The 27062-nt window shown below is 46.4% G+C and overlaps 1 protein-coding gene across 7 annotated transcripts in view; it reads left to right on the top strand.

The window, feature by feature from the left end:
- Dpp6 (dipeptidyl peptidase like 6) overlaps positions 1 to 27062 on the top strand; it is a 919475-nt gene that overhangs the window by 796862 nt on the left and 95551 nt on the right. For all 7 annotated transcript variants that reach the window (XM_017592501.3, XM_017592503.3, XM_017592504.3 and 4 more), the window contains exons 9-10: positions 17894 to 18048; positions 19634 to 19731. In XM_017592501.3, the coding sequence (XP_017447990.1) occupies positions 17894 to 18048; positions 19634 to 19731 (253 nt within the window). The remainder of the gene's footprint in view (positions 1 to 17893; positions 18049 to 19633; positions 19732 to 27062) is intronic.

Here is a 27062-nt window from a genome sequence, read left to right as displayed (position 1 = left end):
TCTAAACTCAGTCAGCCCTCACCGAGCTTTCTGCCCTTTCAAGTGCTGCATAGCAGAGCAAAAGAGAAATGGACTAGCCCCACGACTGGGACAGAAAGCCTAATGCACCCAGGAGGTAATGTAACAAGAGACTGTTTTCACTGGCCAGCTCTAGTCCCGAGGACCATGCAATATCACTGGTCTCAATTCTGACAGTGAGGAGACTGTATCTTGTGGAGGCACAGAGCAAGAGAAGAGAGACTCATTCTCCATTGACAAGGAATAGGGTGAGATGGTGTCTTGCTGATACTCTGCTTTCTCTGAGCCAGGGCCAGCCAGATTTGTGTCTAGGCTTTGCATCAATCAACCAAGCAATGAACTAAGGCAGGGAGTCAAAATCAGAACACAGCATAGAATGTGGCAGCTACATCCAGAGCCAAGACAACCAGGGTCCTCATCTCTGTTCGCCTGTCCTGTGTGATGCCTCCTCCCTGGTCCTGAGTCCTACCAGCCCCTCCCCCTCATCACCTCTGTTCTTGCCTTTCCATCCTGTCACTTCCACAACTCCGAGGTTGAAGTGTGCATCTGTCCTGTGTACTGAGTGACACAGCTCACTTTCTTACACACCACTCTCCTGAGATCACAAGAACACTGTTCACTTCTGTGCAGATGACACCACACTCCCGTCTCATCCACGTTTTCTTAAAGACTGTCTCACGGCTATTGACTGTTTAGTCAAAGAATATCAGTGTGAGGGAGCCAAAGTGGAGCATAGAACATCTGTCCTGGGAGAGCCAGCTGTTTCTGTAAAGGGACAAATAATAAATCACTTGACTTTGGCAGGTGACGACTTGTCAACACTGGTTCTGTTATGACAGTGAACAGGCAACCATAGACCCCAAGGAAACAAATGACATGGCTGCCTGCCAAAAAAAATCTTTTTTTATGGACAATGAAATTTGCTTCCATGTAATTCTCCCACATCATTAAATCATCATGTTTCTCACCCAGTAAAAAACAAAACCAACCCTAGAGAGTTAGTTGGGGGATGGCTCAGAGGACCCACATAAATGCCAGCCAAGCATGGAGACTCTCTGTGATCCCAGTGATTGGGAGGCAGAGATGGGGGGTGGGGGGAGATTCCTATAAGCAAGCTAGCTGGCCAGGCGAGCTGCATCAGATGGGTGCAGGTCACTAGAGAACAGTCAGGAAAGACAACAATGTTAACCTCAAGTCTCCACATACACACATGCCCCAGTGGACACATACATGCAGTATGGGTACCTACCACATATGAACATACCTACATGCATACACCATGCACTCACAGACACACACACACACACACACACACACACACACACACACACACGGTTCATCACCCTTCCTCACCCAAGCCCTCTAGACCAGAATGGCACTAATCCCTAAGGTCAATCCTGGTCGCAGGCTTGTCCCACCCTTCACAGGTATTGCACACTCACAGTGGACAAAGGGATGTTCTGTGGGGACACAGACTGGATATGGCAGGACACTTCTGCTCAGAACTCATTGTCTGGGTGTGCCATATGCTCCCTCCCCCCAGGGTGCCAGAGGATCATGGAGCAGTCGCTCAGAAAAAGGAACAGATACACTTGGAAAGCCATCCTTCATTGGTACCTTTGTGTGTTTGTGAACAAAATGCTCGCTAGAAGTAGCTAAAGAGAGGAAAGATTGTTTATGGGCATGAGATGGCTCCTCAGAGAACTTTCAGGCCATCACCTGAGGGGAAACATGGCTGAGTGGCTTCATCTATGGTGGCAGAAGCATGAGGCAGTGTCTGTTCATATCACTGTAGGCCAGGAAGCCGCAAAGCAAACTGGAACCTAAGGCAGGTCTTCCAACAGCGAGGCCCCACCTCTCAAAGATGCACAGCCTTCCTAGTACGCACAGACCATTCCAAATAAGAACATGTAGGAGACACTTCACAGTCCAACCCTGAGATTCCTTCTGGGCCCCTGTAAGTTCATGGCCACCTCATAATGCAAAATGCAGCCAATTCAACTTCAAGAGCCCCAAGTCTTAACAGTCCCAGGATTGTTGAAAAGTCCAAAGTCTCTACCGATACTCACAACCACTGTGAGCTGCACAGAGTTATCGTCCTGATTGACCGAACCTGGGGAGCATGCTTTTTCCAAATGAGTGTCATTTATGCTGTCATTGAGTGTGGACTTGTCCTCAAGATCCTTTCTTATGATCCCAGCACAAGTGGTGTGTTCTTTAGTGATCTTTGCAGCAGTGTCTTAGAGAGACTGCTGTGATAAAAAAAAAACCTTGACCAAAGGCAAGTCTCACATTTGTTTATCTTCAAAAGCAATGAGGTTAGGAACTCACACAGGACAGGAACCTGGAGGCAGAACCTTGAGAGGCCATGGAGGAGTGCTGGCTTGCTCTGTGACTTGCTCAGCCTGCTTTCTTACCCAGGCCCACCAGCCAGGGATGGAGCCACTCACTATGGGCTGGCCCCTCCCCCATCAATCACTAATTGAGTAGATTCCCCCACAGGATTGCCTACAGCCCAGTCATATGGAGCCATTTTCTCAACTGAGGTTCCTGCTTGTCTGATGATTCTAGCTTGTATGAAGTTGACATAAAAACAACCAGCACAAACAAGTTTATCTGTGCTTGATACTTGCTTTGTCTGCACTGTCTCCCTGGCTCATTCTCAAATCCTCCTCCTCCATGTTTTGTTGGATTATCACTGTATATCTGGCCTAAGACAGCAGTAATAACCATGCCTCATGTTATGCTACCTTGAAGTTTCCTCTGCAAGGTTAAAACCTTAATGACTTTTAAACTCAGACCCATTCAAGCTTTCGGGACACAGGCAGGTTCAGCCAGATTCTTTGCCACCATGCAGTACAAATAGCCTGTCACTCAGGTCCAAAGGACTGTCTGTTCCCATCTGCAGCTTCTCCAGCAGTCTGCCTGTCTGTGTTTCTGTCAGATACCTCTGAACGCTCTGCGTGATCAGTTTCCTGCTCTGCTTCCGGTGCCAGGCCTTCTCTAGACTGCATCTCAGTGCTTTCCCAAACTCCTCAGGCTGAAGAACCACACAGTGATATTCAGTCACAACAGCAACCCTGCCTCCCTAGTATCCTAGTATCTGTGTCACTTGCTGCGACCATAACACCTGACAGAAGCCACTCAGGGGAAGCAACGTTTATTTGGCTCACGGTTCAGAGGGATCGAAAGGCCTCATCGTGAGAAAGGCATGGCGGGGCAGCTCCACCATAGCATGCAGCAGCGTACCTTCATGCTGTGCGTCACCAGGAGACAGAGGGAGCTATCGGAACCAGTGTGTGGGCATAGTCTTCAAAGGCCCGTCCCTATTAATTGACCATCTCCATGCTGACCCTACTAAGAGTTCTGCAGTCTTAAAGCCAAGAGTTCAAAACATGAACCAGTTTGGGGGGTAGAAAGATCAAATGATCGCATCCCTGAAGAATTCACCACAGCCACTGTCCTTGGCATCAAATTGAGTGACCCTACCAACGGATGAAGTTTCTAGAGAGATGTCACTGAATCTCAGAAACACTGGGGCAATTATAGACAGCTAGACTCAGAGTTTAGTGTCTGAAGGAACCCAGGGACTGCCTGGCTGGGCCACTGCTCTGACGGTAGGGAATATGGGGTGGGGGGCATGGTAAGAGGGCAGCATTGCCTTCGTTGTTCACCTGTGGTATAGAGCCCTGATGTTAGTGATGACTCATTGCCTAGGGCCACCCAGACCAGTCACAGAAAGTCATCCCCAGGGAAAGAGAGTTTATAGCTCTCTGTTACAAAATCAGGGGGGTTGGGGATTTAGCTCAGTGGTAGAGCGCTTGCCTAGGAAGCGCAAGGCCCTGGGTTCGGTCCCCAGCTCCGAAATAAAAAAGAACCAAAAAAAAAAAAAAACCCAAAGAGAAATATCAAAATATTGAATTTTGGCTGAATATTTGATACTCTGGGGTGCAGAATGTTACAAAATCAGTCTCTGTATCATGCTTCAGAGATAGCAGCCTGAGGGCAAGCCAGAGCCAAGGCTCCAGCTCTTCAGTGAAGAGGGGTAAAGCCCTGGCTCAGATTGTGCAAACTTCTTCCTTGGCAACTATAGCAGTGGGTGTAACCCAGCCAGTGTCCCGCCCTGACAGCCGTGTGCAGAACAGAAATGGAGTGACTGCAGACCTCTGACTCTGGAAACCAGGGCCACATCTTCATGTGACGCATGCCAGCACAGGCTTTGAGAGTTTTAGAGAGATTACCAGTCATTTTAACTCGGGATAAATAGATGGTCTGTCTGAGTTTGTGAGCGAAAAGAGATGCAAGGGCACACAGGACGAAGTCCCCTTAAGGCTTGAGGAATCTTGCTGACAACTAATTACTCAGCTTTGAGAGCGCTGGGTGAATGACATGTGTTCAGTGTTTATAGTTTAAGGCTTTTAAATTATGCATTGGTTGCAGGAATAAGACAGATACATCTGCACCATGGGGTAGCATGATGAAACCTAAAATCTACAGTAGATACACCTGATGATACCTAGAGCTCATAACCAATGTTAATTATTTTGCCCACTGTTTCTTTTCTCCTTTAGACTTTTATTTCTTTTTCTCATTCTAGAAGTTTCAGTGTAGTAGATTATATAGGCGACTGTTAGTCCCAGTTCTAACTTTTTCCTTGTCTAATAGTGCCAGGCACACACACTGCAATAATGGAGGTCTGTGCTCCTCCATTTGGTTTTAGAATGAAGTGTTCAGCTGTCTCTAGTTCTACTGAGAAACTCTGGAGGCAGAAGTGTCCTCTTACCTGATAGGCCTGGGCCAGCACACAGCTCTCCTAAGAGGTGCTGAGCAGCTGCCAGGTGCAGAATTCTGCCTCCCTGGATCCTACAGTGTCACCTGTTCACTTCTCCTTCAGGAAGGACCAATCCTCCCTTTCTGCAGAATAAATGCTTCTGGCAGTCAATTTATCAAAAGGAAAGCAGATGGCTCTGTGGGTGCCAAGCCTGTAAGGTATTGGAATTTTAAACATTTTACTAGAGGACACTTCCAGGAGGTGTTGCTCACAGAGGTCTGTGCCGCCCTGAATGGGGCTCTAAGCACCTTGCCTTCACTCACTAGGAGTCTGTCTCCATTGGTCTACTCAGAACCACACTATAACCCCTTCTCCTGAGCATGGGGCATCTATTAAAAGGGACACCCTGTCCCGCAGTGTATGCCCTCCCTCTGCAGGCTTCCTTTGCCTCAGCCCAGTAAGAGAGTGGAGAAATTCAGGTACCAGGATGCATCCCTGGAGTTACTGGAGGTTCACATCCCTCACACATCCAGAATTGCATTTCAAGTTCTACCAGGACCTCGGATTAACCACTGGGATTCAGCTCCATGGTGAAGAGGAAGGAGGAAAGAGGAAGAGGAGACATCAAGGACCCTCCCCCAGTAACAGTGGACACTTAGCTACAAGGAAGCAGAGACAAACCACACGTACAACTTCTGTTACCACTCAGACGTAGTCCATGTAGTGGCCATCTCCAGAGCCCCAGCTGCTGGCTGGCATCCCTACCGTGGGAAACAGTGGTTCTCTAACAGCTGCACCTATAGGCTATAAAGTTTATGTAGCAAGGTGGCACTTTGCCACACACTAGCTGTGTGGTACATAAACATTGTGGAGAAAATGATATATTCTGACTCTAGATTGTAGAGTAAAAATTAGAAAACCAGGCAGCTAGCAATCCTCTAATCCAAGAAGTAGTCTGCCAAAAACTTTAATTGCTCCGTTTTTCCTTCTATCGAGGTATTATAGGGGCATGACTGCCAGAATCTTCCCATATCTGCTTTTATTATGACTTTAGGGAGACTCTGGAGAGGGAAGTGGGGGTTTAAAGGCCCTTTGGGCTTCGGAGCACAGAGCAGCCCTAAAATTCATTCTCTGTTCAAGCACTGAACTCAGCATGTCAGAGCCGTCATTCACCAGCCAGCCTGGGCTTCTCCTTCATGCTATACAAAGAGCTCTGCACATTTGGAGAAAATAAGGCAGAGATGAATGGGGTAAGAGAGCAGTCGGCAGGGGCAGCACACAGCATCCTGCAGCACCTCAGAGCAGCACACAGCAGCCCAGCTGGAAACCAGGTCCTACTGAGGACTACAATTCTGTGACTTCTCTTGTGCCTTGCTGACTTGACTTCAGGGTACTCGGGATGTGAGTTTACTCTCTCCTCTCCAGAGATTTTCATATATACTCTCTTCTTGGTTGTGTTCGCCAACCATGAAGCCCTGGTTGATCCTTCACAGAATAACACATAACACTAGGTATGATACTCCAATCCCAACACTTAGGAGGTGGAGACAAGAGGACCAGGTCATTGTCACTTTCTGGTACACAGTAATTTGGAGGCTATCCTGAGCTACATGAGGCCCTGTCTCAAACACTCAAGAGGATATAGGTAAAGCCATGGATTGCAGCCCTATAAAAGCTGCTCCAGAAAATTCCTCACTAAAATGTCCCCGGTCATAAAGAAGAGTGTCTGTCACCACTCCCCGTGCCTGCCAGTGCCTTAAGAGAGAATTAAGGCGTCCATATAAGTATCCATGGACTTGCTGCACAGTATGGCTGTCCTGGAAGGTGAAAATTCTGTCAGAAAAGCAAGTCAACCGCAGTGAAGGAATGAAAGGTTAAGATGCTGCCACCTGGTGGCTGCCTTGGTCATGTGCAGAACACACGAGTTGATTTATGAGCGTTTGCCGATCTCTGATGATAACGAGTCTTGCTAGCCCTGTGTAATATGCAAATAACACGGTGCTGATTAGCATGAGAGGTTTCAAGCCTTTCGAGGCAAAAGCTGCATTCGCCTTCTGGCTTGATGTTCTCTGATTTCTCTTTTAACCCCCCATTAAATTCCATTCCCAGCACCTTGGATAATGTGTTTAGTGGCGGGAGAAGGCAGCAGATGCAAGCAGGAATAAATAAGATTTTCCATATTTAGAATGAGGCCATTTATTTCCAAGCACAGATATATCAGGCATGTTGTTTGTGTAGTTGGCAATTTTTCTTGGACCCAGATTTCGCAAGGTTCATCTGGGAACCTCTGGACAGGAGCAGGACAGCTTCTTCTGCTTTCTTTATTACTTTTTCTTTCTTTCTTTTTCTTTTTTTTTTGTTTGTTTGTTTTATTCTGTTTTTCGAGACAAGATTCCTCTGTGTATCTCTGACTGTTCTTGAACTCACTATGTAAACCAGGCAGCCCTAGAACTCAGAGATCCACCTACCTCTGCCTCCCAGGTGTTGCGTGCCAGCATTCGGAGCTGTGTCAGCTTTCTATCCGGGTGCATTCCTCACCCTCTGAAGGAAGCAGCTGGCAGTGCATTTCAGCACAACACCATAGAGCCTCCCCAGACCTCCAGCCGAACACAAACCCACTGCACCACCCACGCCTCTATTTTGAAGGCAGTTATTGAGCACTTGCTGTTTGCAAAGCACCTTGAAGACCGTGTTTGTAACAGGGGCTTCTCAGTTACAGCCTGTCCAAAACTCGGGTGATGAAGGCTGGTTCCAGAAAACTAGAAGGTTCTGAGAGTGAGATGCTGTTGAGATTGTGCCCCGCGCTGTGCTGGAGAAGATGTAGCACTCAGAAATGGGTGTCCGCCCCAGACAGTGCATGTCAGTTTAAACCCCATTGGAGTCCCTCACAGAGCATCCTACTCCCTGTATGGCTGGGTTTGCCCTGTACCTGAGGCTGCAGGTGTTAAGGATATCACCCTGACACAGGGGACAGTAAGCAAAGGAGCTGGAAGTGTCCAACAGAGCATGGCCACTACAAATGGCTGGGTTTGCCCTGTCAGCAAAAGCACTCACATCCCCACTTGCAGTCCTGTCCAAACCACAAGTCATACCTTCCCTGCGTTCTAAATAGCTTGTGTAGAACTCAGTCTGGAGTGCCAGATGGTGGTAAATGGTACTGTATGGGGCTATGCAGTTTGAGAACACAGTATTTACTACAGTAAATGAAAGTGTTCCTGTGACCCCGAACACTGTCACCTCATGCCTACAGAGGTCATTGGTTTATCACCACCCCCAGCATTATCCTCACATTGGGCCCATTCAGTTGCTGTTATCAAATGGTAGAGACAGCCATTGCTGTCCTTGTCAAAGGAATACTAGAGTTGACAAGAACCTTGTCACCTCCTGTTTTGTGACCCCAACATTAAGAGAGCTTGGACTTGAGAGTAGGTTATCCAGCCTAGGGACACAGCCTTGGTTTTGAGCAGAATAATTCTAATGTGCCCATTTGGAACCAGAACGCGGCCCTCTTGTGTGTAGCACACTGTCCTCAGTGTGACCTTGGGAAGCATAGGAGGACAGAGGATAAGCACCGGACCATTAGGGAGGACCATGCTGAGCCCTGGGTGTGCTTTGTTTTGTGGGATTCCATTCAGACAACTTGAGGACATCCCATGTCTGTGGATGACACCCATTCTACTGCTACTTACTAGAACAGACAAGGGTGGGTTCCCATTCATTGAGAATCCTCAGACAAGGGTGGGCTCCCATTCATTGAGAATCCTCACACCAGCCTGAGACTAAGAGTTCACTCTTGTTCTTTTGCCACTGGAACCAGAATCAAGATGAGCCAATCATGCAGGGAAGAGGAACTACTAACCAAAAGCCATTCATAATTTATAGCTAATTAACCTTTTCTTTAATAAACCTTGAGACCTAATTTCCTGTCTGGTGCATTCTGTGTTTTCAATGATATTAAGAAATAATTATACAGAACATCTCGATCTGATTGGGGCAAATGCTGCTAAATTAGGGTTTTCTTAGAAAATGTGTATTAAATGAACCTTTTTACAGTTCTTCGAGAAATCAAATCTTATCCTCTTTTTAATAATGTTTTGTTAATTCTTTGAGAATTTTTACCACATTCACTTCACCCTCCCCCAACTCTACCCAGATCCAGCCATTCCCCTCACACACTTCGGGCCCACTGAGTCCATTCTGAGTTGGCCAACTACTTTCAGGTGTAGGCCTGCCCTGAAGTGTGGTCAGCCTACCAGGGATCACACCATTGAAGAACACTGACTCTCCCAAGCAGCTGTCACATACCAATGACTCCTCAGCTAGGGACAGGACATCATCCCCACTGATCCTCTCTATTCTGAGAACTTTTCTGGCTTGAGGGTGCACAGGTCTTGTGAATGCTAGAGCCATTTTGAGATCATATGTGTAACTGCTGTGTTGCCCAAAAATCACCATATCCTTGAAGTGGTCCACTGCTTTGGCTCTTACAATCTGTCCACCAACTCTTTTTCAAAGATCCCTGAGCTTTGAGAAAAGGGACATGAGACAGGCATTGTGTTTAGAGCTGAGCCAATGTAAAGAAATATTTTACCTATAATTAAAGGCAATAATTGTGTTTTGCATCAGACATGTCTTTCATAAGACCATGGAAATTAAGCCATGCCCTTTGTAAGAAACCCTTCGTAAACACAAGCCATGGCTGGTAGCTGAACCCCTGGGAATTAGCATTCTCACCTGAGAAACTGTCTCTTTTAACTTTTGGGTGCATACTACGAAAGTGATCAGCACTGGAAAGACATCAAGAAGAAAATTATAATTGTAGGAAAATGAAAACTCATTATACAGTTGATAATCCATTTTACGTGAGACACTAAACCAATCACTGGGTAGATTGCGACATCTGCACCGGAGCTAAGAGTGCTATGTAGAATGTTCTGCTTGAAAACCAGACATACTTCAGGAACAATTTGGGCAAGCCTTGGTTCATCCTGGGCACAGATATCCATTATCTCCAGGCTGCCTGGCTACCCGGCCTGGGTCAAAGGGAGCTCTTCAGTAGGAGAGTTAAGATTCTAACATTCCCACGCCAAACAGGCCTGGGCTCTGAAGGCACAAGTGGGCACAAGTGTGGAAAGAAGATAGAGAAGGTCAAGGTTAGGGAGTGGCACTGGGCTCAGAACTTCCCAGCCCGAGGCCCCATGAACCACTGAGACTTTGTTCCTTCAGAGTGTTGAAGTGTGGAGACTGACAGTGCTTACTGCCTTGGCTGCTCTTGGCGGAGCGTCTAATCCTAGCAGGTAGGCCCAGCAACATTTACCAGGAGCTCAGTGCGGCTGTGTCTTATGGGAATTCAGTTAAAGAGCTACACACACATGCACGCACACACACACACACACACACACACACGCACGCACGCACACACACACACATCATGTGTTTAACCTATAAATCTCGATAAGAAAGAAAAACAAAAATGTCCAGAATTGGATTTCTACCTGAGATTAGGGAAAGGGCAAAATGTGTGAAGGTTTGGAGGCTGGGATGTTGGACGGAAGTATCCTGCCCTTAGGAAGAGTCTCTACCTTGGGTCAGTCCTGCCTCCCTGCTTGCACTGCACCCTGCTAAGGAGCTGCTGCAGCTGCTGTTGGACTGTACTGTGGTAAGCACTGAGGTGCAGTGGCTTGCTTGGATTGTGCTGTTGCAGAGATCCACCTGAATCCGTGGCATAAAAACAAGCAGGGATAGAACCAAACGGCTTGACAGGTGAAGGCACCTTCTACCAAGCCCGATGATCTGAGTTCAATCCCTGGGACTCACGTAATGAAAGGAGAGGACCGACTCTTAGAGTTGCCCTCTGGCTTCCGTTCACTCACTATTACATGCCCCCCCACACACAAATTCATGCAGAATATGCATTCAAATATATTTAAGTAATGTAATAAATAATATTCTTAAAGGATGAGCTATGGAAGTCAGCTGTGGCCCTGGTGAAATCAGTGAGAATCTTGCCCATCTCACCCTCAGTAGCAGGAGCTTTTGACAGTTTCCTTTTTCTGATTTTATGGTCAGGGCGCACTGCTCCCTCTCCAGCAGAGCCACAGGCCCACGTGGCACATCCATTCCTCTCATAGCTCCTCTCTTCGCGTTTGATTATTACTTGATTATCTCCTCCTCTCGTGCTCTGATGGCTCCTTCACATCCACTCTCAGCACACTGTGGCGGTGAGGATGAGAAAGAAGCACGATGCTGCTTTTTGCTGCATGACTCAAGCAGGCACACAACCTCCTCATGAAGCAATGTGTCCCTCTCACCCAGCACAGAGTGGTGACAAGATGGCCTTCGGCCAACAACTGCCACCAGAGGTCAAAAGCTGCCTTGCCTCTCCTCCCTTCCTGCCCTGAGTTTCCTTCAGTTCCAGATTCAAGCAGGCCCCCAGCTTCCTGCTTCTAAGCTCCAGTTGGGGAACTCCATGTCACATATGACCTTGAACTAAAACCAACACTCTTGTTTCTCAGGGAGCAGCCAGAATCAGTAGGCAAACACTGTTCTTATACCCTGACTGTAGGACTTCAAGATAATATCTCTGGTCATCAACTCACTATGTCTCCCAGTATGCACTTGAGCTCCTGATCCTCCTGCCTCTACCTCCTGCCTGACTCTCACATTGTTCGCCATGTCTCTTCATAGTGTGCGTTCTCAGTCTGCTGTGTTAGGGAGTTATTAAGTGAGTGGATGAACGCCACATGAATGAAGGAATGAATGAGTGGAAGCGATATGAGTCAACGAGGAAGTAGTATATGGAAGCTATATGAGTCAACGAGGAAGTAATATATGCACGAGACTCTGTTATTTGTTGAGTGAGAGGCCCATCTAAAGAAGGCCTAAGGGCTATAGCTTCAGGAGATTCTACCCACTAAAAACAAATAAAGAATGAAGAGCTAAAGAAAGCACTAACAAACAGGGCAGCCCAGGCAGTCAGTGTGTGGGTCTATCTTCCCTGCCCCCAGCCCACTGACTCAGAGTGTTCATGGGCAAGCAGGTTTAGGAGCAAATGTATTTCCTCTGTTCTTAGTGAAACAGAGACAAACCTTAACCTCCCAGCCCCACTTTACCTTGCCTCAGAAAATGAGACCCATGGAGCCTCGACAGCCCACCTGTGGGACATATTAAGGGTCCCTATGGGACACTAGTTAAGACTGTTTTCTAGCAAAGTTCCCAAGATTTCCCGTTTTCCTTTCCATCTGTGCTACTCTAAACAACCCAGACTTCTCTCCAGCTGAGCCTGAACCATGGGTCTGTAGGTCAGGGACCCCTGAACCCAGCCACCAAGAGGACCCCCAAGTCCCACGTCACAGTCCATAGAGTTTGGGTCCTGGTATTAGTCCCTCCCATCTGAACTGGCCACTGTCCCCAAACAGCTGTCCACCAGGGCTGTGCAATTGACTTTCTGTGTCACTTAGTGGCGAGAACCCTTGTCACAGAGCTGGCCAGAGAGCACACGCTACCTGGGTCAGATCCCTTGTGGAACTTGATGTGGTGCTGGCAGGCAGCCTTGTCTTACATTTGGGAATCACAGCAGCTGTCCAGTTCTGAAGAACACTTGCTGGAGGCTTCTCTCCAATGGGAAGACCGATCCCCGGACGTTTCCCATCTGATGGGCATCTGAGGGCCAAATCACAGTGTTACACTTTGCCTTCACTCCAGCCAGCAGAAAAGAGAGGCAATGACTGTCACTTGCCGTCCCTTGTGCAGGGTCTGGACTCAGAATTTTCCATACCTAACCTGTAACTAAGGTTCCCCCACCCCCATGTAACTAAGATTCATTGATTCTCTGTCTAGAAAGGGGGGAGGCGTGAATTTCCAGGTTCCTCCACGCTGCCTTCCTGATTTCATTTGCATCCGTGTTTTCCTCCCGAGTCCACTGTGGTCTAATCCTATCACTTCTGTATCATTTGATATTGCCAGCTCGCAATAATTCGAAGTTCGTAATTAACTTCTAAACCATCTCTACCACATGGCTCAGAGCCTTGTGCAGATGGAATGCTCTGGTTTTGATCAATAACGTTAACTCAGGCTTCAGGCACAATACACCAACATCTGCTGTCTCGGTGTGTTCTTCCTATGCCTGCCACCTCTCCACTCCTCAGGACACCAGCCGTATTGGATTAGGGTCCACTGCCTCTGGCAAAGTCTCAACCAAGTTTACGTCTAACGACCACTGTGCATTGACCCTGTTTCCAAGTGAGGTCACACTCGGGGAGGGTTAGAACTGCAACCTTTTGATGCTGCTCTGGGGGAACCCTATTATTTCCCTATTTAAGAAGTTTTCCCCAAATTGGCATGCATACTTCATGTATGATGCCAAGCTTGTATAACCCAGACCCAATGCCAGTGCTCACTGGATCAGCTAGCATGTTTGTCTCCATATAGTCATGGTTTATTTTGTGCTTTTTTTTAAATTATTTACAGGTTAAAAACTCTATGTGTATATGATGATACTGTAGCTCTCCTAATGAATGTAATTAGTAACTGTATGACATCATGTGTGTCCCGTGGGGAGAACACCTCATATCATGTGTGTCCCGTGGGGAGAACACCTCATATCTCCTCTCGGCAGTTCTCACATGAATGACACATTACTGACTCTTTATGTGCTGACTCAGCCCTCTGAGTCACGTGTCCTACACCTCACCCTACCCACTCCTTCTAGCTAGGTTTCTATTGCTATGATTTTAAAAAAATATGACCAGAGCCACTTTGGGGGGAAAGGTTTATTTCACCTTACAGTTTCTAAGCCTTCATGAAGGGAAGTCAGGGCAGGAACTTGGGACAGGAATCTGGAGGCAGGGCTGAACCACAGGCCAGGAAGGGACTCTGACTGCTGATTTGTTCCCCATAACTTGCTCAGCCTGCTTTTTTGTGCATCCCAAACCACCTGCCCAAGGATGACACCACCTACAATGAGTTAGACCCTTCCACTTAGATCATTAATCAGGAAAATGCTCTACACACTTGCCTACAGGTGACTGATGTAGGGATTTTCTCAACTGAGGTTTCTCTTCCCAGATAAGTGTCACTTAGGTCAAGTTAACCACAGTTTAAAAAAAAAAAGATTCACTGCCTTCTGTCTGTCTGTGTCCATTACTATACCTTCTGTGGGTCCCACATGTGAGTGAGATCATATATAGTTTCCTGTTAGTGTCCAACTTGTCACCTCAGCCTGAGATGCCCCAGGTTCATTCTTATCACAGTCACAATTCCTTTCTTCCTCTGCCAGCGATCGGACCCAGAACAAGCACCACAGCTGCCTGTGGGCCTTCTGCAGGAACCAGGACATGGTTCTCTCCACCCTCAAGTCATCATGAGTCATAGTTTATATCTGTGCTCTCACACACAGTGTCTCACATATAGGCATACTACTGAACACTTGTCACATACAGTGGCATGAGAATGGAGGTCTCCAGGCAATGGGTATGACATTGACCTTGATCACCTGAGCCAGCTAGACAAACCCTTAAGGTAGAAATGAACAACCTGGCAGACGATTTCATCAGCAACAGAGAAACCAGCCTGTGCCCCCATGAGCTGAACTGCATGAATTCTCCTCCTGCATCTCAATGAGAAGGCCGTCAACGAGCCAGTCTCATCAGATGGATCAGTGTGTGTGCATGTGTGTGCTCATGTGTGTCTGTGTGTGTGCATATGTGTGTGCATGTGTATGTGTGTGCATGCTTATGTGTATGTCTGTATACGCATGTGTCTCTCTGTGTGTACATGTGTGTGCTTGTGTGTGCATGTGTATGTATCTATGTTTGTATCTTCAGGTATGTGTACCTGTGTGTGTGCACATGTGTGCACATGTCTATGTGAGAATGTCTGTTTCCTCATGTATGTCTGTGTGTGCATGTATATGTGTGTGCATGTTATGTGCATTTATGTATATGTCTGTGCATGTGTGTCCGTGTGCATGTATATGTGTATGTGTGTATGTCTGTCTTTGTGTGTGCATCTGTATGTTGTATGTGTGTGCATGTGTCTGTGTATGCATGTATGTCTGTGTGTGTGCATGTGTATGTGTATTATGTGTGTGTATATGTGTGTGTGTGTGTGTGTGTGTGTGTGTACTGAAATTGCTCCCCCAAATGAGGTGAAAACAGGCCTTCCTGTTTCCTCATTATTATTCTACTTGCTCAGAAAAGTGAGCTGCTTGTTTGTTCCAAGTAAAGGGCTCATGGAGTGAATTGTCTCCCCCTATCTGCAGATCTCTATTTTTGAAGTACATCTGGCTCATACCAATTACACCGATGCCTCATTAGGAAAGGAGTGCTGTGCTGAAGGAAGTGTTTGAAGAACAGGGGCATTCATAAGATGCTAAGCTGTTAGAGTTTCATCTGACCCATATTTACCTCTTAGTTTCTTATACTGAGTTGTTTCCTTCATGAGCAACCAGAACACAGAAAAATGAAGAAAACAAAACAAAACGAACAGAAAAACCACACCATAGAATAGTGTGCAAAGGACCCACGAGGGTAGGGGATGGTAAACTCTGCAGTCCTGGGGTTGTAGAGTCTGCATTGTGGAGTGTCAGGAAAGCCCCACCTCTGTGTGTATTCTTTGTGTGCAATTGCACAGGTGTGTGTGTGTGTGTGTGTGTGTGTGTGTGTGTGTGTGTGTGTGTGTGATATTCGGAAGCCAGAGAGAACCTCTAGTGTTGTTCTTTAGGTGTCCCACCTTCTTTCCAAGATGAGACCCCTTATCACCAAGTAGGCTTAACTGGCCAGCTGGCCAGTGAGCCCCAGAGATCTCCAGCTCCCCAGCCCTGGGAATATAAGTGTGTGCCACTAACCCTGACTCATTTAATTATTTTTTTCTGGGGACAGGACCCAGGTCTCCTACCTCTTGTAATCTCTCCTGAGCAATCTCTCCATCCCTAGAATATCTTTCTAGATGCCCCAGTCTTGCTGTGTGTGCTGAGTACAGTAACTTACATGAACCCACTCCATCCTGACTGGCCTCTATTTGGTACACAACTGACAAGTGAAAGAAATGACTGTCCCTTCCCCAGCGTACGTCTGTTGCCTATAGTTCAGCAGAAGTGTGGGGATTTGCCCTCCTGCATTCACAGTCTCTGAGCTTGAGTTCACTGCTCCCTGGCACTTGGCGATGGAATTGACAGTGTGACACTATCCTCTTTGTCTGGGTATGACCTTCCTTGGCTGTGCTACTCAGGCTAAAGCAGAGTGTTTCCTACCAGGCTGAGAGCCAGTCTAGACATGAAATGTGTGCAGTGAAGATGTGGTGGGGGTGGGAGAGAAGTAGGAAGGGGAGGGTGGTCTGGTTTGCACAAAGCTGGCACCTTGTCATCCCAGAGACAGAGAAGTCACTCTGGGTTCAGCAGGAAGGGCAGAGTTGTCATCTCTCTAGGGCTTTGCTGTGACTGTGCCTGTCCCTTTATTGACTGTCTCTGTAGTGGCCAGCCACCTTTCTACTAGGTTTACCTGGGCTGGCTCTTAATGGATGTCCTGGGGCACAAACCAGCTGAGGCACCCCTGCTGTCTCCCCAGACACTGGCCCTCCTCCTTCTGCCCCAGCTCTGCCCTGCGAGGCCACCATAGGTGATTGTCAACAGATCCCTTCCATTCTAGCCCTGCAGTGCATTGTGTTTAGAAGGTGGCTGAGTTTTCCAGAGACCATCTGCAGGGACTTGCTCTAGGACTGGTCCTCTTTGCTTCATAGCCACACAGAGAAACAGATGGTTTACGGCTGAGGCACACGTGTAGGCCTGTGGACACATCCTCCTTCCTCCTCTGTGGTAGAGGCGTACATGCAGCTGGCTACACAGGTTCCCTACTTACCTGTTGTCTAAGCCTGAGCCTCCACACAGCTTCCTCTCTCCTCTGGCCTGTCTTGATGAGCATGCCCACTGTGTGAACTAGTTTTCTCTGGTGTTTTTTGTAAAATCACATCAAGAAGACAGTCTACCTGGCTAAGGAGATAGGTCAGTCAGTAAAAATAACCCGAGTTCAATATGCACAATACACGTGTTAAAAAATGCCAGGATATCTGAGCATGGTAGTGCACACCTTAGACCCGGCATTCTGGGCAGAGGCGGGTGGATCTTCCTGAGCTGGAGGCCAGCCTGGTCTACATAGAGTTCAGGACAGTCAGGGCTATATAGTGAGATGCTGTCTCAAAACAAAGTAAAACTAAAGAGCCAAGTATGCTTATACATTCTCACACTTCCAGGGGATGGGGATAGGAAGATCCCTGGGGTTGGCTGACCAGCTAGCCTGGCCTACTTGGTGACCTCCAGGCCAAAGAGAGGCCCTGTCTCGCAAAGCAAGGTGAACAGCATCTGAAGAAGGACATGTGAGGTTCCCCCCTGCATGCACACACACACACACACACACACACACACACACACACACACACACTAAGCTACAGCTGTATAACAGTCCAACTCAAAAGTACCCATGAGCAGAGAAAGGGCATTGTGATATGTATCAGACATTTTCAAAGAAAAGATAGGAAATGAATGAGAGAATTAAAATCCAATGATTGTGCAGTTAAGAAGAAAATACAGGGGGTTGGGGTTTTAGCTCAGTGGTAGAGCACTTGCCTAGGAAGCGCAAGGCCCTGGGTTCAGCCCCCAGCTCCAAAAAAAAAAAAAAGAAGAAAATACAAAGTACTCCTTAGGTCCAGGGATCAAACCTGTACAAAAGCCAATTTTGCACAATCAGTGTGTGTTTGGCTGAGCTTTGGTTTACTGTGTCTGGTTTCATTGTGGGAATCAGACACTTCTGAGCCCAATGGCAGGAGCTGAGCCGAACAGCAGCTTAGAGGCAACAGCAGACACACAGATCCCAGGTCTCTGCACTCACCCCTGCAGCTCCTGCAGCCCCGCAACCCCCTGGACTCCCTGGAGTCCCCCATAGCCCTTTGCAGCCCCTGTAACTCCCTGCAGCCCCTGCAGCCCCCTGTAGCTCTCTGCAGCCCCTGCAGCTCCCTGAAGCCCCCTGCAGCCCCTGTAGCTCTCTGCAGCCCCTGCAGCCCATCTCCCCAGCATCAGCTCTGCTCACCTTTCTCTAATTTGTTTTCCCACAGAGGAGATTCTGAAGAGCCACATCGCACATTGGTGGTCGCCAGATGGTACAAGGCTCGCCTATGCCACCATCAATGATTCCCGAGTTCCACTTATGGAGCTGCCAACCTACACGGGCTCTGTCTACCCCACTGTGAAGCCCTACCACTATCCTAAGGTAGGCGAAGGGCAGGCTCAGTCAAACCCAAATCACTCATGAGCTCTTTCACCCCCTGGTTCCAAGTATTGTCAGACGCCTTTGCCAGCGGCACCGTAAACGCTCATTACTTCATGTTAAAGTCCTGTCTTGGTTGAAGTGACACAAATCCAGCAGTTCTGACTCCTTACAGCATATGCAGCTTCAGGAGGTTGGAAGGACCTCCCTCTGTCCCCTGTCCCTGGGCCTTGGTGATGCTATGCTGTCCATAGTCACCGTTGGGTCTGGGAGCTTGTGTCCTCTAGCTGGACTCAGTTAACTATAGTGTATGAGACTAAGTCCACATCCACCTAGCCCCTCTCTATCCCCTAACATATACAATACACACACACACTAGCCATACATATAAACACCAATCATATACTCTCTCTCTCTCTCTCTCTCTCTCTCTCTCTCTCACACACACACACACACACACACACACACACACACACATCCTAAACAAATGTCATTGACAAACTAAACTCTAATAGATTCTTTCATTTGGTAGTACGCTCTGGGACCTGTGAGAAATTGGAAAGTGCTATCTTGCTCAGGTCTTGGGTTCCCATGTTTTAATAGAAATCCCACCAACGCTGATTGACAGTTCTGGCTACTGCCCTCTTCACTCCCACTCACAGTCAGAGCCCTGAGGCACACAGACACCAGCCTGCTTGTTACTGTGGGGCAGATTCCCTCTAACATAAATGTACAGAGGGAGTGAGGACATCAGCTAGACCAGCCCTCACATTTCTCCCAGCCTCTTTCAGTCCAGAATTCGTTCTCAGGACTGAAAGAATTGCCCGAATTAGTCAAGTCTACAGCTCCTTATTGATGGAGTCCCACCTGAGCTGTGCCCCTGAAGATCAGCACTCCACACCCCCTATGCACACTCCACTCTTCATGGCGCTGTGCCTCTCCTGCCCTTCTCCAGTTTCCCTCCCTTTCATGTGACTGACCAAGTACCCACTGACATTGGCAGATTCAGGGAACTGAATGGGACGGGAAGGTGCCAAGACTCCTAAGAAGGGAGAGCTGGTCCAAATATCTCTCTGCCTTTTAAAAATTCCATGGTTTAGGTCTGGAGAGAGCTCAGTTGGTAAAATACTTGCCATGTCAGCATTGAGGCTTAGAGATTGAGCCCCACATAAAAAAATTCTGGGTGAGGTAGGCTATTGTTGTAATCCTAACACTGGAAATGCTGAGACAGAATTCCTGAGGCTTACTGATAAGCCAGCCCTGGTGAACTCCAGGCTACTGAGAGATGCTGTCACAAGAAAAGAAAGTGGATGCACGACACCCAGCGTTGTCCTCCGGCCTCCAAACACATGCAAGCACACACATAATGTCACTGATGTCACATCCACACCTGCGTATACACACATACAGCCACACATAGCCACACAACCGATCTGTCCTCCACAGAGGTTATAGTCTTCAGTATCAATCCCCACGGTACCCAGATATGAATGTTCAGGAAGAGACATCGTAAAGCCACCGTGGACTCTAGGCCGTTTGTCCCAGGCTGCTCCCTCACTGCTCTGTCCCCTCACCCCTCACTTTGCAGGCTGGCAGTGAAAACCCCAGCATCTCCCTCCACGTCATCGGCTTGAATGGACCCACCCACGACCTGGAGATGATGCCACCTGACGACCCCCGCATGAGGTTGGTGTTGCATAGCATTGCATTAGGAACAAATTCAAAAGGAAGCCATTGATGCAGGATCTCCAGAATGGACTCTCTATAAAAGGATAGCTTCTTCCTTTCTCTTTGTGTCCTGGACTGATCTTACCCCTTGCCAGACAGGATTAGGTACCCCCAGCTGAGACTGCATAAACCTGAACTGGGGTGACTTCCTAGGACAGGTCTCCGGCGGCTCCTCACCAGGCAGACTCCTCCATGTGCACTGGCCGAGCAAGTGGAGCAAGGCCAGTCAGTTTGCCTGATGTTTTTCCACTAAAATGAAATGGCTCAGGTTATTGCTCCATATCTTTCCTGAAGATCCCTCTATTCCATCATTCCCTTCTCAGCCAATCCCTGCCAAGCCTCCTGGGGCCTGGTCCAGCCAACGTGCTGAATTAATACAGAAAGTCACCTGGAAAATTTCAGCCATCTGTTTGAGTTAATTGGGAGTCTCGTTTAGTCAATTTGGTGATGCTGTTTCCACAGGCTTGATTAACTTCAAGGACAATGAAGAATTAGCTGCAGTCAGGATGTGAAGTTTGAATGCTGGCTTTCAGGTCTTCTGCTTGCTCAAATTTCTTAAGCTAAATGCAATAACATGCTTCAAGAACAGCACAAATCTGTGACACACAGATGCCACTCACTCCACCTACTGATCTGTGTCACGTTGCCTTAGAGGCTTATTTATTTCTATTTTGTACCTACAAAAATTTTGCCTGCATTTAAATCTATGTGCAGCGCATGCACTTGGTGGCCGCAGAGACCAGAAGAGAGAGCCAGGTCCCCTGCAACTGGAGTTACAGATGGTGGTGAGCCACCATGTGGGTGCTGGGAACCAAGCTGAGGTCCTCCTCAAGATCAGCAAACACTCTCAGCCTCCGAGCCATCTCTCTGTAGACATTTCTCCCAGTAGACATTTCTCTAAAATGTGCTCAGAGATGTGAGAGTGCAGTCTCAGTGTGAGCACACCGTTGGTATTTGCCTGTCATTCAACCTGGCTCTAAGAATTTAGAAGTGAGCACGAAGCTTACAGTGTAGAAAGTGAAACAGAGATCAGGCAAAGTGTCACAACCATGTAAACAACCATGAGCTTGAGAAGAATCATCAAAGTGTGAGATAAAAGATGCTATTTGCCTGAGTCATAGACTAGACCAGAATTTCTCAGCCTGGACACACATGAAATCTTGGACCTTTAGAGTCTTGTGGGGCTTCCCTGTGCATCGCAGACTCCTGCCCTGCCTTAGTCCCTTTCCACCCACCCCCAGCAAGGGATGGAAGAGGCTTCCTGATATCCACAAAGCTCTAGGCAGATAATCCCTGACATGAAATGAGGTTCCCTGCCGACAGACTGGACTCAGTTCTGTGGTCTCGACATTGCCAGCCTCTCTTGCTGGTTCTCTCCTCTGTAAAGAGGAGGAAAGTTCCCATTACAATTATATGTAGCGTAGGCATAAATTTTTTGCAACCTACTTTCAATAAGGATTCAACCTCTCCTCTAGCCCACCACCCAGCAGAGGCAGTGGAAGAGGAAAGTTACTAGGATACAGGGAAAGTGGACCTGTTAGCAGTAGTTCTTTGGAAGAGACTTCCATTTTCTTTCTCAGCAGATCAGTGCCATAGCAAGCACCAAATACAACTTAGCAGCTGGACCAGTCCTCTAGGCAGGCAGACATCACACACAAACCAGTAGCTTCAGTACAGTCCTCTAAGCAGGCAGACACCATGCACGAACCAGCAGCTGTAAATCTTTTTTAAATCAGTTTTCAGTCCAGACTTTATCCCCTCCCAGTCTACCCTCTGACTGTTCCACATCTCATACCTCCTCCCCTGTCCCCACAAGGATGTCCCCACCCCCAGCCCACCAGACCTTCCCACTCCCTGAGTTCTCCAGTATCTTGAGTGTTAGGCTTCTCTGACTGAGTCCAAACCCAACAGTTCTTTGCTGTTTATATGTTAGGGACCTCATATCAGCTGGTGTATACTGCCTGGTTGGTGGCTCAGTGTCTGAGAGATCTCGGGGCCCAGGTTAGTTGAGACTGCTGGTCTTCTTATAGGGTCACCCTCTTCCTCAGCTTCCAGCTTCTCTTTAATTCAACCACAGGGGTCAGCAGCTTCTGTCCATTGATTGGGTGTAAATATCTGCATCTGACTTTCAGTTGCTTGTTGGATTTTTCAGAAGGCAGCCATCATAGGCCATAGCATTAGTAATAGTGTCAGGCTTTAGGGCCTCCCCTTGAGCTGGATCCCAATTTGGGCCTGTTTCTGAACCTTCTTTTCCTCAGGCTCTTCTCCATTTTTCTCCCTTGCAATTCTTGCAGAAAGGAACAATTCTGGGTCAGAGTTTTTGACTGTGGGATGGTAACCACATCCCTCACTTGATGTCCTGTCTTTCTGCTGAAGGTGGGCTCTACAAGTTCCCTTTCCCCACTGTAAGGCGTTTCATCTGAGGTCCCTCCCTTTGAGTCCTGAGAGTCTCTCATCTCCCAGGTCTCTGGTAAATTCTAGAGGGTCCCCCCACCTCCTACCTTTCAAGGTTGCTTGTTTCCATTCTTTCTCCTGGCCCTAAGGACTTCAGTCTTGTTCCCTCCCCCGACCCAATACCTGATCATGTTTCCTTCTTTCCATCCCTTTCTCCTTTCCCACCCAGGTGCCTCCCTCCCTTCCCCCTCCTTTGATTGTTTTCTTCTCTCTCCCTAAGTGGGATTAAGGATTCTCAGTTGAGCCCTTCAGCTTGTTAACTTTTTTGAGTTCTTTGGATTATATCCTGGGTATTCTGTCCTTTTTTTTTTTTTTTTTTTTTGCTAATATCCACTTATTAGTGAGCACATGCCATGCATGTCCTTTTGGGTCTGAGTTACCTCACTCAGGATGATATTTTCTAGTTCCATCCATTTGTCTGCAAAACTCATGATGTCCATTTAATAGCTGAAAAGAATTCCATTGTATATATGAACCACATTTTTTAATACATTCTGTTGTGGGACATCTGTGTTGTTTCCAGCTTCTGGCTATCACAAATAAGGCCACTATGAACATAGTGAAACAGTTGTCCTGTGGTATGGTGGGGCATCTTTGGGTATATGCCCGAGAGTGGTATTGCTGGGTCTTCAGGTAAATCTATTTCCAATTATCTGAGGAACCTCCAGGTTGATTTCAAGAGTGGTTGTACCAGTTTGCAATCCCACCAGCAATGGAGGAGTATTCTTCTTTCTCCACATCCTTGACGCCATGTGTTGTCACCTGAGTTTTTGATCTTAGCCATTTTGATTGGTGTAAGGAGGAATCTCAGGATCATTTTGATTTGCAGTTTCTTGATCAGGAAGGACTTTGAACATTTCTTTAAGTGCTTCTCAGCCATTCAGGATTCCTCTGTTGTGAATTCTCTGTTTAGTTCTGTATCCCACTTTTTGATTAGGTTGTTTGGTTTTTTTGAAGGTTAGCTTCTGGAGTTCTTTATATATTTTGGATATTAACCCTCTATTGTATATGAGGTTAGTGAAGATTTTTTTCTCAATCTGTAGGTTGCTGATTTGTCCTATTGTTTATGTCCTTTGCCTTAAAGAAACTTTCCAAGTCCATGAGGTCCCATTTATCAATACTTGATCTTAGAACCTAAACCTTTGGAGTTCTGTTTAGAAAATTTCTCCCTGTGCCAATGAATTCAAGACTCTTTCCCAATTCCTCTTCTATTAGATTGAGTGCATCTGGTTTTATGTTGAGGTCCTTGATACACTTAGACTTGACCTCTGTACAAAGTGACAATTATGGGTCTATTTTCATTTTTCTCCATACAGACATCCAGTTAGACCAGCATCATTTATTGAAGATGCTTTCTTTTTCCCATTGTATAATTTTGGCTTCTTTGTCAAAGATCAAGTGTCCATAAGTGTGTGGTTTTATTTCCATGTCTTCAATTCTATTCTGTTGATCGATCTGTCTATTTTATCATTATTACTCTGAGGAATAGCTTGAGATCAGGGATGGTGACCCCAGAAGTTCTTTAATTGTTAAGAATTGTTTTCGCTATTCTGGGTTTTTTGCTTCTCCAGATGAATTTGAGAATTGCTTCCCTTGTCTTTGCAGAATTATGTTGGGATTTTGGTGGGAACTGTGTTGGATCCCTAGACTGCCTTTGGTAGGATGGTCATTTTTACAGTTAATTCTGCCAATCCATGAGCATAGGATATCTCTCCATATTCTTTTTTTTTTTTCAGGTGGATTTTTTTTTTAACTTGAGTATTTCTTATTTACATTTCGAGTGTTATTCCCTTTCCCGGTTTACAGACCAACACCCCCCTAATCCCTCCCCCTCCCCTTCTTTGTGGGTGTTCCCCTCCCCATCCTCACCCCATTGCCGCCCTCCCCCCAACAATCACGTTCAGTCTTACCAGGACCCAGGGCTTCCCCTTCCACTGGTGCTCTTACTAGGATATTCAATGCTACCTATGAGGTCAGAGTCCAGGGTCAGTCCATGTATAGTCTTTAGGTAGTGGCTTAGTCCCTGGAAGCTCTGGTTGCCTGGCATTGTTGTTCATAGGGGTCTCGAGCCCCTTCAAGCTCTTCCAGTTCTTTCTCTGATTCCTTCAACGGGGGTCCTATTCTCAGTTCAGTGGTTTGCTGCTCGCATTCGCCTCTGTATTTGTTGTATTCTTGCTGTGTCTCTCAGGAGAGATCTACATGCGGTTCCTGTCTGCCTGCACTTCTTTGCTTCATCCATCTTGTCTAATTGGGTGGCTGTATATGTATGAGCCACATGTGGGGCAGGCTCTGAATGGGTGTTCCTTCTGTGTCTGTTTTAATCTTTGCCTCTCTATTCCCTGCCAAGGGTATTCTTGTTCCCCTTTTAAAGAAGGAGTGAAGCATTCACAGTTTGATCATCCATCTTGAGTTTCATTTGTTCTAGGCATCTAGGGTAATTCAAGCATTTAGGCTAATAGCCACTTATCAATGAGTGCATACCATGTGTGTTTTTCTGTGATTGGGTTACCTCACTCAGGATGATATTTTCCAGTTCCAACCATTTGCCTACGAATTTCATAAAGTCATTGTTTTTGATAGCTGAGTAATATTCCATTGTGTAGATGTACCACATTTTCTGTATCCATTCCTCTGTTGAAGGGCATCTGGGTTCTTTCCAGCTTCTGGCTACTATAAATAAGGCTGCTATGAACATAGTGGAGCACGTGTCTTTTTTATATGGGGCATCTTTTGGGTATATGCCCAAGAGAGGTATAGCTGGATCCTCAGGCAGTTCAATGTCCAATTTTCTGAGGAACCTCCAGACTGATTTCCAGAATGGTTGTACCAGTCTGCAATCCCACCAACAATGGAGGAGTGTTCCTCTTTCTCCACATCCTCGCCAGCATTTGCTGTCCCCTGAGTTTTTGATCTTAGCCGTTCTCACTGGTCTGAGGTGAAATCTCAGGGTTGTTTTGATTTGCATTTCCCTTATGACTAAAGATGTTGAACATTTCTTTAGGTGTTTCTCAGCCATTCGGCATTCCTCAGCTGTGAATTCTTTGTTTAGCTCTGAACCCCATTTTTTAATAGGGTTATTTTTTCTCCCTGCGGTCTAACTTCTTGAGTTCTTTGTATATTTTGGATATAAGGCCTCTATCTGTTGTAGGATTCGTAAAGATCTTTTCCCAATCTGTTGGTTGCCATTTTGTCCTAACCACAGTGTCCTTTGCCTTACAGAAGCTTTGCGGTTTTATGAGATCCCATTTGTCGATTCTTGATCTTAGAGCATAAGCCATTGGTGTTTTGTTCAGGAAATTTTTTCCAGTACCCATGTGTTCGAGATGCTGCCCTAGTTTTTCTTCTATTAGTTTGAGTGTATCTGGTTTGATGTGGAGGTCCTTGATCCACTTGGACTTAAGCTTTGTACAGGGTGATAAGCATGGATCAATCTGCATTCTTCTACATGTTGACCTCCAGTTGAGCCAGCACCATTTGCTGAAAATGCTATCTTTTTTCCATTGGATGGTTTTGGCCCTTTGTCAAAAATCAAGTGACCATAGGTGTGTGGGTTCATTTCTGGGTCTTCAATTCTATTCCATTGGTCTATCTGTCTGTCTCTGTACCAATACTATGCAGTTTTTATCACTATTGCTCTGTAATACTGCTTGAGTTCAGGGATAGTGATTCCCCCTGAAGTCCTTTTATTGTTGAGGATACTTTTAGCTATCCTGGGTTTTTTGTTATTCCAGATGAATTTGCAAATTGTTCTAACTCTTTGAAGAAATGGATTGGTATTTTGATGGGGATTGCATTGAATCTGTAGATCGCTTTTGGTAAAATGGCCATTTTTACTATATTGATCCTGCCGATCCATGAGCATGGGAGATCTTTCCATCTTCTGAGGTCTTCTTCAATTTCTTTCTTCAGAGTCTTGAAGTTCTTATTGTACAGATCTTTTACTTGCTTGGTTAAAGTCACACCGAGGTACTTTATATTATTTGGGTCTATTATGAAGGGTGTCGTTTCCCTAATTTCTTTCTCGGCTTGTTTCTCTTTTGTGTAGAGGAAGGCTACTGATTTATTTGAGTTAATTTTATACCCAGCCACTTTGCTGAAGTTGTCTATCACCTTTAGTAATTCTCTGGTGGAACTTTTGGGATCACTTAAATATACCATCATATCATCTGCAAAAAGTGATATTTTGACTTCTTCTTTTCCGATCTGTATCCCCTTGACCTCCTTTTGTTGTCTGATTGTTCTGGCTAGAACTTCAAGAACTATATTGAATAAGTAGGGAGAGAGTGGGCAGCCTTGTCTAGTCCCTGATTTTAGTGGGATTGCTTCAAGTTTCTCTCCATTTAGTTTAATGTTAGCAACTGGTTTGCTGTATATGGCTTTTACTATGTTTAGGTATGGGCCTTGAATTCCTATTCTTTCCAGGACTTTTATCATGAAGGGGTGTTGAATTTTGTCAAATGCTTTCTCAGCATCTAATGAAATGATCATGTGGTTTTGTTCTTTCAGTTTGTTTATATAATGGATCACATTGATGGTTTTCCGTATATTAAACCATCCCTGCATGCCTGGGATGAAGCCTACTTGATCATGGTGGATGATTGATGTGCTCTTGGATTTGGTTTGCCAGAATTTTATTGAGTATTTTTGCATCGATATTCATAAGGGAAATTGGTCTGAAGTTCTCTTTCTTTGTTGGGTCTTTGTGCGGTTTAGGTATAAGAGTAATTGTGGCTTCATAGAAGGAATTCGGTAGTGCTCCATCTGTTTCAATTTTGTGGAATAGTTTGGATAGTATTGGTATGAGGTCTTCTATGAAGGTCTGATAGAATTCTGCA

Source organism: Rattus norvegicus, chromosome 4 (genome assembly GCF_036323735.1).
Source record: "Rattus norvegicus strain BN/NHsdMcwi chromosome 4, GRCr8, whole genome shotgun sequence".
Classification (NCBI taxonomy): domain Eukaryota; kingdom Metazoa; phylum Chordata; class Mammalia; order Rodentia; family Muridae; genus Rattus; species Rattus norvegicus.
The sequence above is the reverse complement of the archived record's forward strand: the minus strand, read 5'-3'. Positions and strand labels throughout refer to the sequence as shown.